Genomic DNA, 16078 nt, shown 5'->3' on the forward strand with positions numbered 1-16078 from the left:
AAAAAGAAAAAAAGAAAAAGTATTCAAACTGGCCCATGGAAACGACTAAGGTTATTTTAAATCTCTTAACACTGGAAAAATTAAACCAAATAAGGAAAAAAGTGAGAGAAGTAAATTTTATAAAATGGCCACTACTATGATCTAAAAGAGAGTACTGAACAGTCTTCATTGGATTCAGTACCGAAGCCATTTCTGGAATGAACACTGGTGGATAAGGAGGCTGGGAGAGTAGGATTCTTAGTGCTCAGGTCAAAATCACAAGGTGTGTAGAAATCCTTTTCACAATGTAGAAGGGAAGGCTGACTTGGAAACCAAGTGACTGTTTATAAACCACATACCAAGATTAGCCAAAACATTCAAGACTGACAGGTTTTGATGGAATAAAATCTCCAGTAGAAACAAAACTGAAAGTGATAACCTTATGTATACCACTTATTTACCAATGTAAAGAAAGGAAACATGATTGTGGGCTATAATATACACTGCAAGACTGAAGTGAAACTATGAACAGAAGTAGCCAGAATGTTCCTATTAGAGCATAAAAACATGATTAGAAGAAGTCGTTTAGTTCTGTAGCCTGTTCGGTTGTTCTTTGAAGTATTTCCTCCATCTTGACAAAAAATGGCTTCTGAATGGTCTGATTCCTTCAGAGTGGGGAAAAGTAAGAAACAGGCTTTTAGGTGGCTTGTTCCCATGGCCCCGCCAAGGTGATTTCATTCCATCAGTTACAGTATCTCCAAATCTACATGCCGAACTTCAGGATTTCGTTTCTGGAAAGAAAAATCACCACATTATTCAAAGCAAATAAAATCCTCTGTCTCTTTTCCTTTATTTCTTCTGACAACTATAGTCACTGAGAAAACATCTGGTCAAACTACTTCCCTGTAGCATAGTAGCAGGAGAAGTATCTGGATATGGAAAAAAGATCACTATAAACAGTAGTCCCGCCTCCCTGAACTGGTTTATGTGTTCATTAATTCAAAATGCATTAAAGATCTAGAACATGCCAGGCATTTCAAACAGTAGAAATATGCTCTTTTTTGTGACCAAAAGAAAATTTCTTGTAAAAGAATACTATCAGAAACAAATTCAAGCTGGGCGTAGTGGCGCACGCTTTTAATCCCAGCATTTGGGAGCTGAGATGGGAGGATCACAGTTTGTGGCCAGTCTCAGCTACTTAGTGAGGCTCTTTGCAACTCAGTGAGATCTGTTTCAAAATAAAGAATAAAAAATAAGGCTGGGGGTGTAGCTCGAAGGTAGAATGCCCTTGAATTCCATCCCCAGTACTGCAAATAAATAAATAAATTAATTAATTCATAACTACTCATTTTATATATTTTAATAATAATCCAGACAGTCTTGGGTTAGGCTCTGTGCTAGAAAGTAAAGTTATGATAATGAAGTAAAATTATTTTTGTTTGTTTTTTTGCGGTATTAGGGATTGAGGATGGCAAGTCTTCCAGATAGATAAGGAAGACTGCCTTTGCAGAAAAAACATCATGCGCCAAAGCAGACGGCCCAAAGGTAGGCACTGGCTATTATGATATTATGGTAGAGTTGGTGCAGACAACACAAAAAGGGCCGTGTCAGTAAAGAGGCGAGAAGACAGGCAGGAACCAGAGTTAAAAATCCCATATGCTAGATTAAAAACCTCCATTCAGTAACAACAAACAGCATTTGTCTTCAACGGACTTATGTTTAGAGAGGGGAACCTGATAAGTATAGCAGGCAATTACAATAGCTGCTCCTCCAGAGCAAAGTAAAGGTCTGGGGTTTCTTTCTCCAATGAATACACAAAGGAAGGACACCTAATTCGATTTGGGAGAAATTAAATGTCATATAATAATATTGTGAAAACACATGACAGAAAGGAGTGTATAAAAGAACTAAATACACAGCTAACAAAGAAGAAATACTAAAAATCAAAATAAGAGAAGCAGTGTATGACTTATGTAGAAATATGGCAGGTAAGTAGAAAGAAATACTAAATATGATTATCTTTGAGAAGTAGAATTGAGGAGTGGGAATGAGGCAGGTGACATTTCTGTTACAAGCTTTTCAGTTCTGTTTGACTTTAAAAAGCTGGGAATTACTTGACAGGAACTGTAAAACTAAATCAGGAAGAAGAGAAAAGCTGCTTTAAGTCAGCCTGATAATCAGGATTACTAATTTTTAGCTTAAAAAATGTTCTAGGATCATGTGTATATTACATATATTTAAGGGATCCAGTTATAAAGGTTAGCTCCACTACAGAGTTCTACAGAGTGTACCTAAGACTTTTTCTTGTAACCAGCATTGTTGAATGCTCCTGGAGGCACCTTCCTCTTGAGTCCCACTGTCAGAGTGACCAGAGACCCCGAGAAAAAATGAAGCACATACTTTTGTCTTAAGTTTTTCTTTATCTGACATGATTTCCTGACCCCAGAACTCCTTTAATTCAATACAGTATAAAAATCAAGTATTTCTCCTAGCTGAGTATAGGGGCGCACACTTGTAATCCCAGTACTTGAGAGGCTGAGACAGGAGAATTACAAGTTCGAGGCCAGTCTCAGCAGCTTAGCAACACCCTAACAATGCAGAGAAATCCAGTTTCAAAATTAAAAAAAATTTTGATTGGGGGTGTAGTCTGGAGTTAGAATGCTGGGTTCCATCCCCAGTAAACGCACACACACACACACACACACGTCCTTGCTTAGCCCAATATAACCAGAGAACTTTAGCTGTTCATTGAGAAGACTGGTATTATTCTTTTTTTTTTTTTTTGCAGGTCTGGGGATGGAACCCAGGGGCATTCGACCTCCGAGCTACACCCCCTGCCCTATTTTTTATTGTTTATTTTGAAACTGGGTCTCACTGAGTTGCAGAGGGCCTCACTAAGTAGCTGAGGCTGTCCTCGAACCGCGATCCTCCAGGTCTCAGCCTTTCGAATGCTGGGATTACAAGCGTGCGCCACCACGCCCGGCTTAAGACTGGTATTATTCTATCTAAAAAGCGCTGTATAATAAACATATGCTAACAAAAATTATCTCAAAAAAGTTAATTCACACTAATATTAAAACCAAGTTTTCAGATAGAAAACTAATCAAATTTGTAAGACATGGTGTACAATACCAAGCAGACACACTCATGTTTGCTGAATGAATGGAAGACACAGCATTGATAGAAACTGGTATTTGTTACACATAACTGAAAAATAACTGGCAACTGCTGGGCGTGGTGGCGCACGCTTGTAATCCCAGCATCCAGGAGGCTGAGACCATAGGATCGCGGTTCGCGGACAGCCTCAGCTACTTAGTGAGGCAATCTGCAATTCAGTGGGACCCGGTTTCAAAATAAAAAGAATAAAAAATAGGGCAGGGGGTGTAGCTCGGAGGTCAAATGCCCCTGGGTTCCATCCCCAGACCCACAAAAACAAACAAACAAACAAACACCCCAAAACTGGTAACCAACTTATAATTTCATTCCTTTGTCCAGCAAATACTTTTGAATCTACTTTATCTCCATGCACTACTCTATGTGAACTGGACTATTTTACCCAGCCCAGACAGATTTTATTCCAACACTTATAAAAAGATAAAACCCAAACTGTGACTTATTTTGCAACTCTGCAGACTCAAGCAAATGCCACGAGGAGGAAGCATCTAGAGAAGCAGAGACAAGGTCAAGGGCGGCGCGCTTTGCTGGACGCTCCTCGAAAGAAATCCGCAACTGTCCCGGGGCCTCCGCCCCACTGACTGCCAACAGGACTGCTTCACTTCACACACATAAATGCAGGCAGGGACAGAAGAAAAGCCATTAAAATATAGAGGTAGGACAAAAGAAAACTAAAATTAACAATGTTAATAACTTTGAAATAAGATATATTTAACAAGTTTATAATCATTTTATACCACCCATTTTGTGGTATTGGAATTATTACTAATTATCCCTTTATTACTTTTAATATCTTTACATAAAACTATGCAAGTTCTAGAATTTTTTTTTTTTTTTTTGGTGATACTGGGGTTCCTGGAAGTCCTTCTACCTCCAGGCTACACTCCCAGACCTATTTTTACATTTTTTAAAATTTGAAAACAGGGTCTCCTAAGCCAGTGCACGCGGCTGGCTTCAAACCGGTGCGATCCTCCTGTCTCTGCCTCTCAAGTAAAAATAATTTTTTTTATTTATGTATTTATTTGCTTGTATTACTGGAGACTGAACACAGGGACATTCTACCTCTGAGCTATACCTCCAGCCCTATTTTTTATTTTATTTTATTTTTTTGTGGTACTGGGGATGGAATCCAGAATTCTACGTCCTTGCTACACCTCCAGTCCTATTGTTTTACTCTTTATTTTGAAACAGGGTCTCACGGAGTTGCAGAGGGTCTCACAAAGTAGCTGTGGCTGGCCACGAACTGGGATCCTCCTGTCTCAGCCTCCCGAATGCTGGGATAACAAGCATGTGCCACCACAGCTGGCTATTCTTTATTTTTTTAAACAGGATCTCACGAAGTTGTGGAGGGCCTAAGTAGCTGAGGTGCTAAGGCACTGGACCTGCAATCCTCCTGTCTCAGCCTCCCAAGTACTGACAGCATACATACATACATACATACATACATACATACATACATATGTATATGTATGTTTACACACTGTGTGTGTGTATGTGCGTGTGTGTGTGTGTTACTGGGAACTGAACCCAGGGGCATTCTACCTCCATGCTATGCTCCCAGCCCTATTTATTTTTTATTTTTGAAACAGGGTCTCATTAAGTTGTGGAGGGACTCACTAAGTTACCAAGGCTGGCCTCAAATCTGCAATCCTCTTGTCTCAGTCTCCCAAATACTGAGATTACAAGTGTATACCACCAGGCCTGGCTGTAAAATTATATTAATAAAGAAAAGTGCTCCTTAAGTTCCAAACATGGAGCTTCAGGAGCTTCAGCTGTCCCTCCCCATGCAGTCCGACAGAGAAAGCCACTCATCAATAATGATTAATTATTCAATAATATTAAGTAAATTATTAATAAACTTAGAAGGTAACCATGAGATACTAAAAATGAGGGAATACTCTGAAGTTTTAGTTTTCAAAAGAAAATCGTTTATTTTCATGACTAGGGAGAATTACATTTACACATTCCGTTTGGAGCTGAGACCTCAACTGAAGAAATCTATTACTTAAGATTAATCGGGACGTAAAGGCCAGGCACAGTGGCCCACGCCTGTAATCCCAGTACCTGGTGGGCTGAGACCGGAGGATCGCAGGTTCACGGCCAACCTCAGCTACTTAGTGAGGCCCCCTGCAACTTAGTGAGACCCTCTTTCAAAATCAAGAATAAAAATCAGGGCTGGGGGTGTATGTCAGAGGCAGAATGCCCCTGGGTTCAATCCGCACTACTGCAAAAAAAAAAAAAAAAAAAAAATTTAAAATAAGTTTAAATCCAACCTTAGCAACTTAATGAGACCCTGCTTTAAAATAAAAAATAAAAAGGGCTGGGGGTGTAGCTCAGAGGTAGAAAACCCCTGGGTTCAACCTCAGTATATCCTGCCCACCCCAAATCAGGCTATATTACTGTAGCCAAGGATGTTTCCACCTGAATGTATGGGTTAAATAGCTCCCTGATATAAAAGACTTACACAATTCAAAAATGCTACAAATGATTTAATGGCATATAATTAAACTACAATTAGCTAAGCAAAAACAAGCTTATCTGATTATGATAATAATAAATATAGTTGAGAATGGTCTGCTAACTATTCTTAAATCTGCCTTCTGCCTTCTTATTTCTATTACAAAATACAAAGAATAAAAATTTAGCTCATTGTTTTTCTTGCTAGGGAACTAAAACTTGTGTCACCCGGCTAAACGACAGCCATCATGTCCTGTGAGAGCGGCTTCTCAGGCCCGAGGACCGCTGCAGTCCTTTGGAGACCTTTGTGGAGGAGCTCTAGCAGCACAGCTATGGCACAGGAAATAGTCACTACGGTGCTATTTGACTTCTTCACTATGCTCTGACGGCATAAGAATGAAGGCGGGTAAAAGTGCTGGCACCTTTCTGTAATCTAAAGCAAATGCAAGCCGACTGTATTAGTCACGGTGCTCCTTTACTGGTACTTTCTCAACAAATAAAAGGAAAAAAAAAGCCAATTTCACTTTTGAATGTTCTTCACAAAGTAGTAAAATGAATCACCATTATTATTAATTTTTTTGGGTACTGGAGGTTGAACCCAGAGGCATTCTACCTTCCAGTTACATCCCTAGTCCCATTTTATTTTTTATTTTGAAATAAGGTCTTACTAAGTTGCTGAGGCTGGCCTCAAACCTGCGATCCTCCTGTCTTAGCCTCCCAAGTACTGGGATTACAGGCATGCACCCCCATGCCTGGAAAAATGTGTCATTATTAAACCACAAAAGTTGGATCTAGTTTAAAAAATACTGTGATAAAATGAGAAGTATAAAAGGCACGCTATCAAAGGAAAACTTCCTGTGACTGCTTCAGTTGTGAGGCAAATAACCACTATTTTTGTGCTACCGGGGATTGAGCCTAGGGACGCTCTCCATCCAAGTTGTACCTCAGCCCTTTCTATTTTTTATTCTTTTTTTATTCTGTGGGTCTGGGGTGGGACCCAGGGCACTCGACCTCTGCAGTACACCCCCGACCTATTTTCTATTCTTTATTTTGAAACTGCGTCTCACTGAGTTGCGGAGCCTCACTAAGCAGCTGAGGCTGGCCGCGAACCGTGATCCTCCGGTCTCAGCCTCCCAATGCTGGGATTACAAGCGTGCGCCACCACGCCCTTTTTATTTTGAATCAGGGTCTCACTAGGTTGCTGAGAGTCTCATTAGTGTCTGTCTTAGTGTCTTACGTACTGGGGTTACAGGCATTGAATAAGAACTGTTTAAAAATCAGAACATCATCTGAAAGATATGAATAAGCTAATGAACCAATATTTTCCAAAATGTCAAATTATAATGCTATCAAATCATGCATGGGTAAAAGATCCACTTAGAATACAAAGACAAGACTGATGGATTTTAATATGTTAATGAGTAACAGATAATTAGCCCAAAGAAAGGCCTGGCCTTGCCCTCAGTTACTGGAAGGTGGTTTCTACAGCAATGAAATATCCTGCCTAGTAGCGTCTTTCTTTACCTGGGGGAGCGCTGGCCACCATGTAGTTTAACAGTAAGACTTATTATGAGGGTTTTGGTCACGCAGTATCTGCTCTGTCTGTGGAGGGCCAGAGACAGAGGCCAGCCGCGCAGTCATCTGTGGAGCCCAGGGAACACCCAGGACAGCGAGTTCGGGTGAGCTGGCCCGGTTGGCAATTCTTTCTTACTGTCACACTTCATCACCAGAAAAGTAATGTCCATGACTTTACGGGAGGGGGCAACTGAAGCTCCTTGTGTGGAGCTTCCCTGGATTCTCCTGTATGTCCTGCTTCCCTTGACTGGTTTTAATCTGTATCCTTTCCCTACGATATCCTTTACCCATGGGGCTGGGTTGGACCTCAGAGGTAGAGTGCTTGCCTAGATGCACCAGGCCCTGGGTTCCATCGCCAGCACCGCCAAAACAGCAGCAACAAAAACTCATAGCCATGAGGATATCATTTAGTGAGTTCTGTGGCTCCTAGTGAATTATCAAGCCCGAGGGTAGGCCTGGGACACCCCTAAACTTACGATTGGTATCTAGAAGGGCAGGTGTAAGACTGTGTCCCCTCACTTAATAGCTTATGAGAAATTCTTCGACACCGTTTCACATTCCTCCTTGCAACTAAGCTTTCAGAGGCTGTCAGGTTTAGGTACAGCATCAAAAGAGAGCATTAGAATTATCTGAGAAGGCCGTAGAAATACTCCCCACCTTTTAAAATATTTTTCAACCAAAACAGTAAAATCACTATAGAGAATGCAGATATGGGAATTGAATTTTTTTTTTGCAAAAATGTGATAGAATACCACTGTTATAGTGTGTGTGTATGTGTGTGGGAGTAATTAGGACTGAACCTAGGGCATTCTACCACTCAGCTCCAACCCCATTCCTTTTTTTTATTTTGAGACAGGCTCTGGCTAAGATGCCAAGACTGGCCTTGAACTTGGAATACTACTGGTCTCAATCTCCCAAGCCCTATGATTACAGGTGTGGGCCACATGCCTGCCTACTTTTCTTTGTGTTTTGGAAAATATAGTTATTTTTCATTTAAATAGTTTAAAAAAATGAATAGATATTATTACATTTCTATTGTTATTTATGATTTTGTAAATACTAATAACTCAAATAAATAAAAGGTCTTTGGGGGTTCTCAATAATTTTTAAGAATAAAGATTCCTAAAACCAAAATATGTGAGGTGTTCATCTACAAACCTCAATAATTATATCAGATAAAGCTTGTGAACTATAATATAAACATTGACAAAATCATCCTATTTTAGGTGCTTCCATTAATGTCAGATATCTGGATTCTCAAAGACAGTAAAGCAAAGATAGTTTTGTTCTTGTTTCCCTTCCCTTTTTAACAAAAGTAAAAAGTGGCCACATCAACTGATTATCTTCAACAAACTATATATGTTGAAGATCATATACAAGTTTTTATGTGTAGCAAATGAATAAAATTCAAATGCCAATAAATGGCAATTGGAGAACAGATTTTTTTTGTTTGTTTTTGCGATACTGGGGATGGAACCCAGGAGCAATCTACCTTTGAGCTACACCCCTAGCCCTATTTTTTACTCCTTATTTTTGAAATAGGGTCTCACTGAGTGGCAAAGGTCCTAAGTAGTTGAGGTTGTCTGTGAACTGTGATCCTCTTGTCTCAGACTCTCAAATGCTGGGATTACAAGCGTGCGCCACAATGCCCAGAGGGAATGGATATTTTTAAAGGCAACCTAATTAGATAATAGTGCAGTAATATTAAATAATAGTTGTAATAATCTCTAACTGAATAGAAACAAATAAAAATATAAAATGATGACAGCTGGACTAAAAGGAAGATACATGTGTGTATATTTAAAGTCACTTTCTATTTTTTTCTTTTTTTTTTTTTTGGTAGTACTGGAGATTGAACCCAAGGGCATTCTACCTCAAGCTACACTCCCAGCCCTTTTATTCTTTTTTTTTGGTATGTGTGGTACTGGGGTTCCTGGAAGCCCTTCTACCTCCGGCTACACTCCCACGAACTACACTCCCAGACCTATTTTTATACTTTTTTATGTGGAAACAGGGTCTCTTAAGCCAGAGCAACTGGCTTCGAACCTGCGCGATCCTCCTGTCTCTGCCTCCCAAGTGCGGGGATTACAAGTGTGCGCCACCATGCCCGGCTTATTCTTTATTTTGAGAAAGGGTCTCACTAAGTTGTAGAGGACCTCACTAAGTAGCTGAAGCTGACCACGAACCTGTGATACTCCTGTCTCAGCCTCCCAAATGCTGGAATTACAAGTGTGCACCACCACTCTTGGCTCTTTTGCTAACTTTTTTTTTTTTTCTTGCGAGTCTGGGGATGGAACCCAGGAGCATTCGACCTCTGAGCACCACCCCCTGCCCTATATATTTTTATTATTTATTTTGAAACCGGGTCTCAATGAGTTGCAGAGGGCCTCACTAAGTAGCTGAGGCTGTCCGCAAACTACGATCCTCTGGTCTCAGCCTCCCGAATGCTGGGATTACAAGCATGCACCATCGTGTCCGGCTTTTTGCTAACTTTTGATCAGACTCTAAAATTCCCTTTTAGCCTTTCTCCAGGAACTTATAAATGCTTCTGATTTAAAATCAAAGGAAAAAACTGGTTACTTTATAAACTAAGCAGACAGTACAGTGGTTAAAAGTACAGAATTTGGAACTGAACAATAGGTCAAAAATAACAATTTTCCTACTCCTTGGTCAAGTTATCCAACTTCTCTAATCCAGAAATGCCAACACATTATAGGGTTACTGAGGGAATAAGCGTATGCATATGATATACTTCACATAGAGTCTGATGAAGAGGAAGTACTCTAAAGTTAGTTCTCATTTATCATTACATTATTTTTTATGAATGTATCTTACTTTGAGTTCCTTCTCAAGTCTATCCACCTCAGCTCCTAAAGTATCGATAATATTTTCTCCATGTTTAAGCATAAAGGTCTCTAATTCTTCAGATGTTTTCACTTCTTGGATTTCCTATAAAAAAACAAAATCAGGAAAACAAGGTTTTAAAAACTATAGTAGTACACTTGATAATTCCTTTAAAAATTTTATAATAAACATCATTAGGTTTAGTAAGAAAAAATTTCAGGCATAGGCAATGAACCATTTATTTTAAAAAATTCAGCTCAAGAAAATTAAGTATAATGCTAAACAGAGATGTCACTACAAAATTAGTGGCAAAAAGATATCCATAAAACAGTGTTGAGACAATTATTTTTTTAAAGAAAATCAAATCTGTACTCTAGTCCATTAAATAAGGAACTCCACATGGATTAAAGACTTAAGGATAAAAACTCCACAAAACTATTCAAGCGAAAATTGTATTTTTGTGATAATGAGATAAGGAAGGATTTTTTTTTCATATAAGATCAAAAGCATAAAGGGAAAGAGCACAAATTTGATTTTAAAATTAAAGACCATTTTGAATCTTCTTACTACAAACTAAAGAAAGATACTTGTACACATACAATTGAAGGATTAGTATCCACCATATTAAAAAGAAAATGTTTACAAATTCTATCAGAATAGTACGAATTAACTACAAATAAACAAAACTACAGGAAGCAATGTAGAGGAATCTCCAGGACAAATTAATTTTAATGTTCATTAACCTCACTGCTGCAATCCCTTCCCCTTCCCTCCCTTCCTCGCAGTACTGTGGATATAGAATACGGTGCCTTGTGTATACTAGGCTTACACTCTACCACTGAGCTGCATCCCCAGCCCTAAGACACTCAAATATAGCATATGGAAGATTATGAAGCAATAGACACGATGATATGCTGATGGTGAAAATGAAATACCATGGAATATGATTTGGCAACATCTAGTCTTCATCTATTTTACTTACTTCTTTTTTGTGGTACTTGGGATTGAACCAGGGGCATTCTGTTTCTGATCTATACCTCTAGTTCTATGTATTTTTTATTTTGAAACCGGGTTTCACTTAGTTATCATGTACTGGCAGGGTAGAACCTGCAATACTTCTGTCTCAGCTACTGAAGTACTGAGATTACATGTGTGCACCACCATGCTCTGCTGGCCTTCATCTATTTTCTTCTTCTTTTTTATGTGTGGTACTGGAATTGAACCAGGGGAATTCTATCTCTGAGCTATACCCCCAGCCTTAGTTTAACTTTTATTTTGAAATAGGATCTCAATAAGTTCCTGAGGCTGGCCTCAAACCTGTGGTCCTCCTGTCTCAAACTATACTGGGATTACAGGGAGAATACATACCACTGGATGTGCTGGATACAGGGATGATTCATGCCTTGAGGGGGCAGCACAAGGTATTATGAAGCCACTCAGAATATCAATTTAAAGCTTATGTGAACTGTTTATTTCTGAAATTTACCATTTAATATTTTTGAACTGAGGTTGATTGAGGGTGACTGAAACCATGTAAAGTGAAACAGCAGGCTACGCGTGGTGACGTACACTTGTAATCCCAGCATTCAGGAGGCTGAGACAGGAGGATTGTGGTTTGTAGACAGCCTCAGCTACTTAGTGAGGCCCTTCACAATTCAGTGAGACCCTTTTTCAAAAATAAAAAGACTAAAAAATAAGGCTGGGGGTGTAACTCAGGGGTACAATGCCCCTGGGTTTCATCCCTAGTACTGAAAAAAAAAAGAAAGAAAAAAGAAAGAAAGAAAGAAAGAAAGAAAGAAAGAAAGAAAGAAAGAAAGAAAGAAAGAAAGAAAGAAAAGTAAAACTGCAAATAAGAGATGTGGGGGGGGAGTGAGGGGGGCTATATTCTTAGTAAAAATTTGTCGGTTAGTCAGAGGATATAAATTCATGCCTGACTCTATATATATGGCTGTATGGCTGTGAAACTTTAGGATACTTAATCTTTGTTTGCCTATATTTTATTTATTTGGTACTGGGGATTAAACCCTATTTTATTTTCATTTTGAAACAGAGCCTCAATAAACTGATGAGAATCTCACTACTTGCTGAGGCTGTCCTGGAACCTGTGATCCTCCTGCCTCACCCTCCCACACAAGTGTGTGCCACTTTCATTATACGCTTTTATTTGCCTATATTTTAAAATGAAAATGTTATTTCTTTACCTCATGATGTTTCTGAGAGCAAATTAGGTAAAATATATAAATGTCTGGCACATGACAAGCATCAACAACTTTGTAAGTTTGCTTTCCTGCCCTCTCCTCCAATCCACTCTGTAGTAAATAAAAGGTTCTCTATCTAATTTTAGAATCTAAGAAGTAGATAGCTGCAGTGACTTTAAGACCTGTAAAAGAAGTAGTTTTATTTATGTACAAAGTATTTTTGTACCATATGATACATAAGCAAACTATAAATACATAAACTTACTTGTAGTAGCTGGTCAAAATCTTGTTTTTCCAAATACGATCTTGTAACAACTCGTCCATCAAAATCTACTTCTGCCTTAAATCTTACTTTACCTAATCCCATATCTGTGGCTTTAACATCATGAATTGCCCTGTAATCAATAAGAGTGCATATAAATTTATATGTACATACATATGTACTCTAATGTATGAAGTCCAGAATTCCTGTTTTTCCCCATCAGTGATGAATATGAACTAAGATGGCTTCAGAGTACTCACCATTAGGATCCACCTACCATGTTCTAAGTTTCACTACCCACACTTAGGTTTTTTTGCATAATGCCATACAAAAGTACAAACTGAACATATATTTTAGGGCAGTTCGTATCCATATGACTTAAAGCCTGTGTATTAAAAACTTCAACTCTAAGTTGTTCTAGAAGTTGTCATGCTAACTTATAAACCCTTTTTCCATAGATGTACTTACCCCATTTCCTAAATACTACTTAACAAAAATTTTTTTGTTGTTGATAACAGTACTTTAGAGTATACTAATCACTGTGGGGTGTGTGTGCGTGTGCGTGCGTGTGTGTGTTCTTTCCCTATGTTCTCATTTATAACTAACTACAGATAGAAAATGTGGACAGGCTCCCAATGATCCAATCCTGCCTCCTGTAATCTGTTTGATCTCTCCTGACTGTGAGCTAGATCTAGTGACTTGCTTCTAACCAAGAGAATATAGCAGTGTTAAGATATTGTTTCCACTAACAGATAACTAATCTGTGACATTTTTCTTGTTCATATTCAACCCCTACTGCCATTTTAGCCTGCATGCTTTGATTAAACAAACTGCCATGTTGGAGAGGCCCAAGTGGCAAGAAATTTAATCCTGCCAACAACTATATGAGTAAGCTAAGAAGCAGTTCCTTTCCCAGGACATGATACTTTGATTATAGTCAGTGAGAAAGGCCTGAAGTAGGAGACCTGTGTAAGTGGTGCCTGGAGTCCTAACTCACAAAAACTGTTAGATAATAAATGTTGTTTAAACCACTAAGTTTTGGGCTAATTTGTCACAGAGCACTAGGTAACTAATATGCTGTTTTGAAACCTGCATGCATTTTCTGGATTACTTCTATTTTTTCCAACAATTTTATCTATACCCTTTTTGCAAAAAACTTCAGACTTGCCAATTTTTCAGTTTATAGCTCCTTTTCAGACATTAATTAGAAATATCAAAATTATAAGCATATATGCATCAAACAAAAACCAATAGGGTATCAAACTACATGAAACAAAAACTGACAGAAAACAGAGAGAAAAAAATAATTCAACAACTTCAATTCCCTACTAGCAATTCTCCAGTAACTGGAGAGAATGACAAAGCAAGAAGATCAACAGGTAACTGAAATCCTGAACACACAACCAACCAAACCTAATAAACATCAAGAGAAAACTCCATATATAACAGAACATTTTTCTTTTCATGTAAACATGAGATACTATCCAAGACAGACTAAATGCTGGGCCATAAAATAAATCTCAGTAAATTTAAAAGGAAAAAATTAATATGAAGTATATTCTCCTACCACGATGGAATGAAATAGGAAATTGGTAACAGAAATGTTGGGAAACTAACAAATATTCAAGAATTAAATAATGCATCTCTACACACACACACACACACACACACACACACACACACACACACACACACACAGCAGTATGTTAAAGAGACAGCTGCACTCCTACTTTTTTGGGGCAATATTTACAATAGTCAAGATAGTTAAGATATGAAATCAATGTAGGCATCAATCAGTGGGTAAATGGATAAAGAAATTATGGTATGCTGGGCATGGTGGTGTATGCCTGTAATCTCAGTACTTCAAAGGCTGAAAGAGGAGGATTGCAGGTTTGAAGCTGGGCTCAGAAACTCGGTGAGACCATTTCCAGATAAGAAATAAAAAGGACTAGAGTAGCTTAGAGGTAGAATGTACCTGGGTTCAATCCCTAGCAACATATGTATACACATACAAACACACATACACGTACAATGGAATGTTATTCATCTATAAAAACCAATGTCATTCATGGGAACAGGAATAAGCACATTATGTTAAGAAAATAAGTTCATCACAGAAAGACAAATACCACATTTTCATTTATATGTGGAAGCTAAAAGTTGATTTCATATAAACAGAGAGGACAATATTGATTAGTAGAAGCTGGGAAGAGAGAATGGAGGGGAGTGATGGAGAGAGGATGGTCAATACGTAGAGTGCTGACAGAATAACTTCTAATATTCTACAGTGCAGTAGGCTATTCACGGATACTAACAATTTATAATTCACAGTAGCTTGTAGAAAGGATTTTGAATGTTCCCAACCCCCCAAAAATGAAAAATGAAGAGATGGGTATTCCAACAAATACTGACAGAAACCAGGGAGAAACAAATAATTCATTATATTATGTATGTGTGTAATAAAATATCGTACTATATTTCATAAATACACAATTATGTGTCAATTAAAAGTAAAAATACATATATTAAGGAAAGTTAAAATTTAAAAGAGAAACTAAAAAATACTTTGAAACAATATTCAATGATTCAAGCCAGGCGTGGTGATGTAACCTTGTAATCCCAGCATTTAAAAAACTGAGACAGGAGGATCTGTGTACAAGGACAACCTCAGCTACTACTTAGTGAGGCCCTTTGCAACTCAGTGAGACCCTGTTTCAAAATAAAGAATAAAAAAATAGGGCTGGAAGTATAGCACAGAGGCAAAATGCTCCTGGTTGTCAAGGTTGGCTCAGCAGGTTGTCTGAAATCAAACTGACAAATTTTTAGCATTTAAAATTGGTAAGGAGCCAGGCGTGGTGACACACACTTGTAATCTCAGCATTCGGGAGGCTGAGACAGGAGATCACGGTTCACAGACAGCCTCAGCTACTACTTAGTGAGGACCTTTACAACTCCATAAGAGCCTGTTTCAAAATAAAGAATAAAAAATAGGGCTGGGGGAGTAGCTTGGAGGTGGAATGTCCCTGGGTTCCATCTTCAGTACCGCAAAAAAAAGGGGGAAGGGCAAAGAAGACTCAATACAATCAGAAATAATAAGATACAAAAATGATTTCAAAGGAATACTTTGAAGAGTTGTATACCAACAAATCAGATAATTCAGAAGAAATGGACACTTTCTAGAAAGATACAAACTATCAAAACTGACTAAATAAGAAACAAACCATCTGAAAGTCCAAAATAAGTGATGGAACTAGCAATCAAAAAAACCACCTATACAGAAGGCCCACCTCTAGATGGCTTCATTGCTAAATTCTATCAAATAGATATAAAGAAGAAATTAACAAATTCTTCCAAGAGTTAAGAAGGAACACTTCCCAACTCATTATGTGAGACCAGTATTCCAAGGAAAAGGTAATAATATGCATTATCTCACATTCAGTTATTAAGTTTAATTCTAAGAATGCTTGATTTCTAATTTTGATCCAACTAAGTAATTATTTTTCAATATTAAACATAGAGGGTGTAGAATATAAACAGGGTCTTACTAAGTTACAAAGGGCCTCACTAAGTAGCTGAGGCTGTCCCCGAA

The 16078-nt window shown here is 38.2% G+C and overlaps 1 protein-coding gene across 1 annotated transcript in view; it reads right to left on the reverse strand.

Moving 5' to 3' along the window:
- Positions 1-725: 725 nt before the first annotated feature.
- SLC30A9 (solute carrier family 30 member 9) overlaps positions 726-16078 on the reverse strand; it is a gene marked incomplete at both ends in the record, with an annotated part of 71754 nt that continues 56401 nt past the window's right edge. The window contains 3 exons of the mRNA XM_080698036.1: positions 726-770; positions 10021-10134; positions 12493-12622. Of these exons, the coding sequence (XP_080554162.1) occupies positions 726-770; positions 10021-10134; positions 12493-12622 (289 nt within the window). The remainder of the gene's footprint in view (positions 771-10020; positions 10135-12492; positions 12623-16078) is intronic.

This window comes from Muscardinus avellanarius (assembly GCF_963383645.1).
Source record: "Muscardinus avellanarius genome assembly, chromosome: 6".
In the NCBI taxonomy this organism is placed as follows: domain Eukaryota; kingdom Metazoa; phylum Chordata; class Mammalia; order Rodentia; family Gliridae; genus Muscardinus; species Muscardinus avellanarius.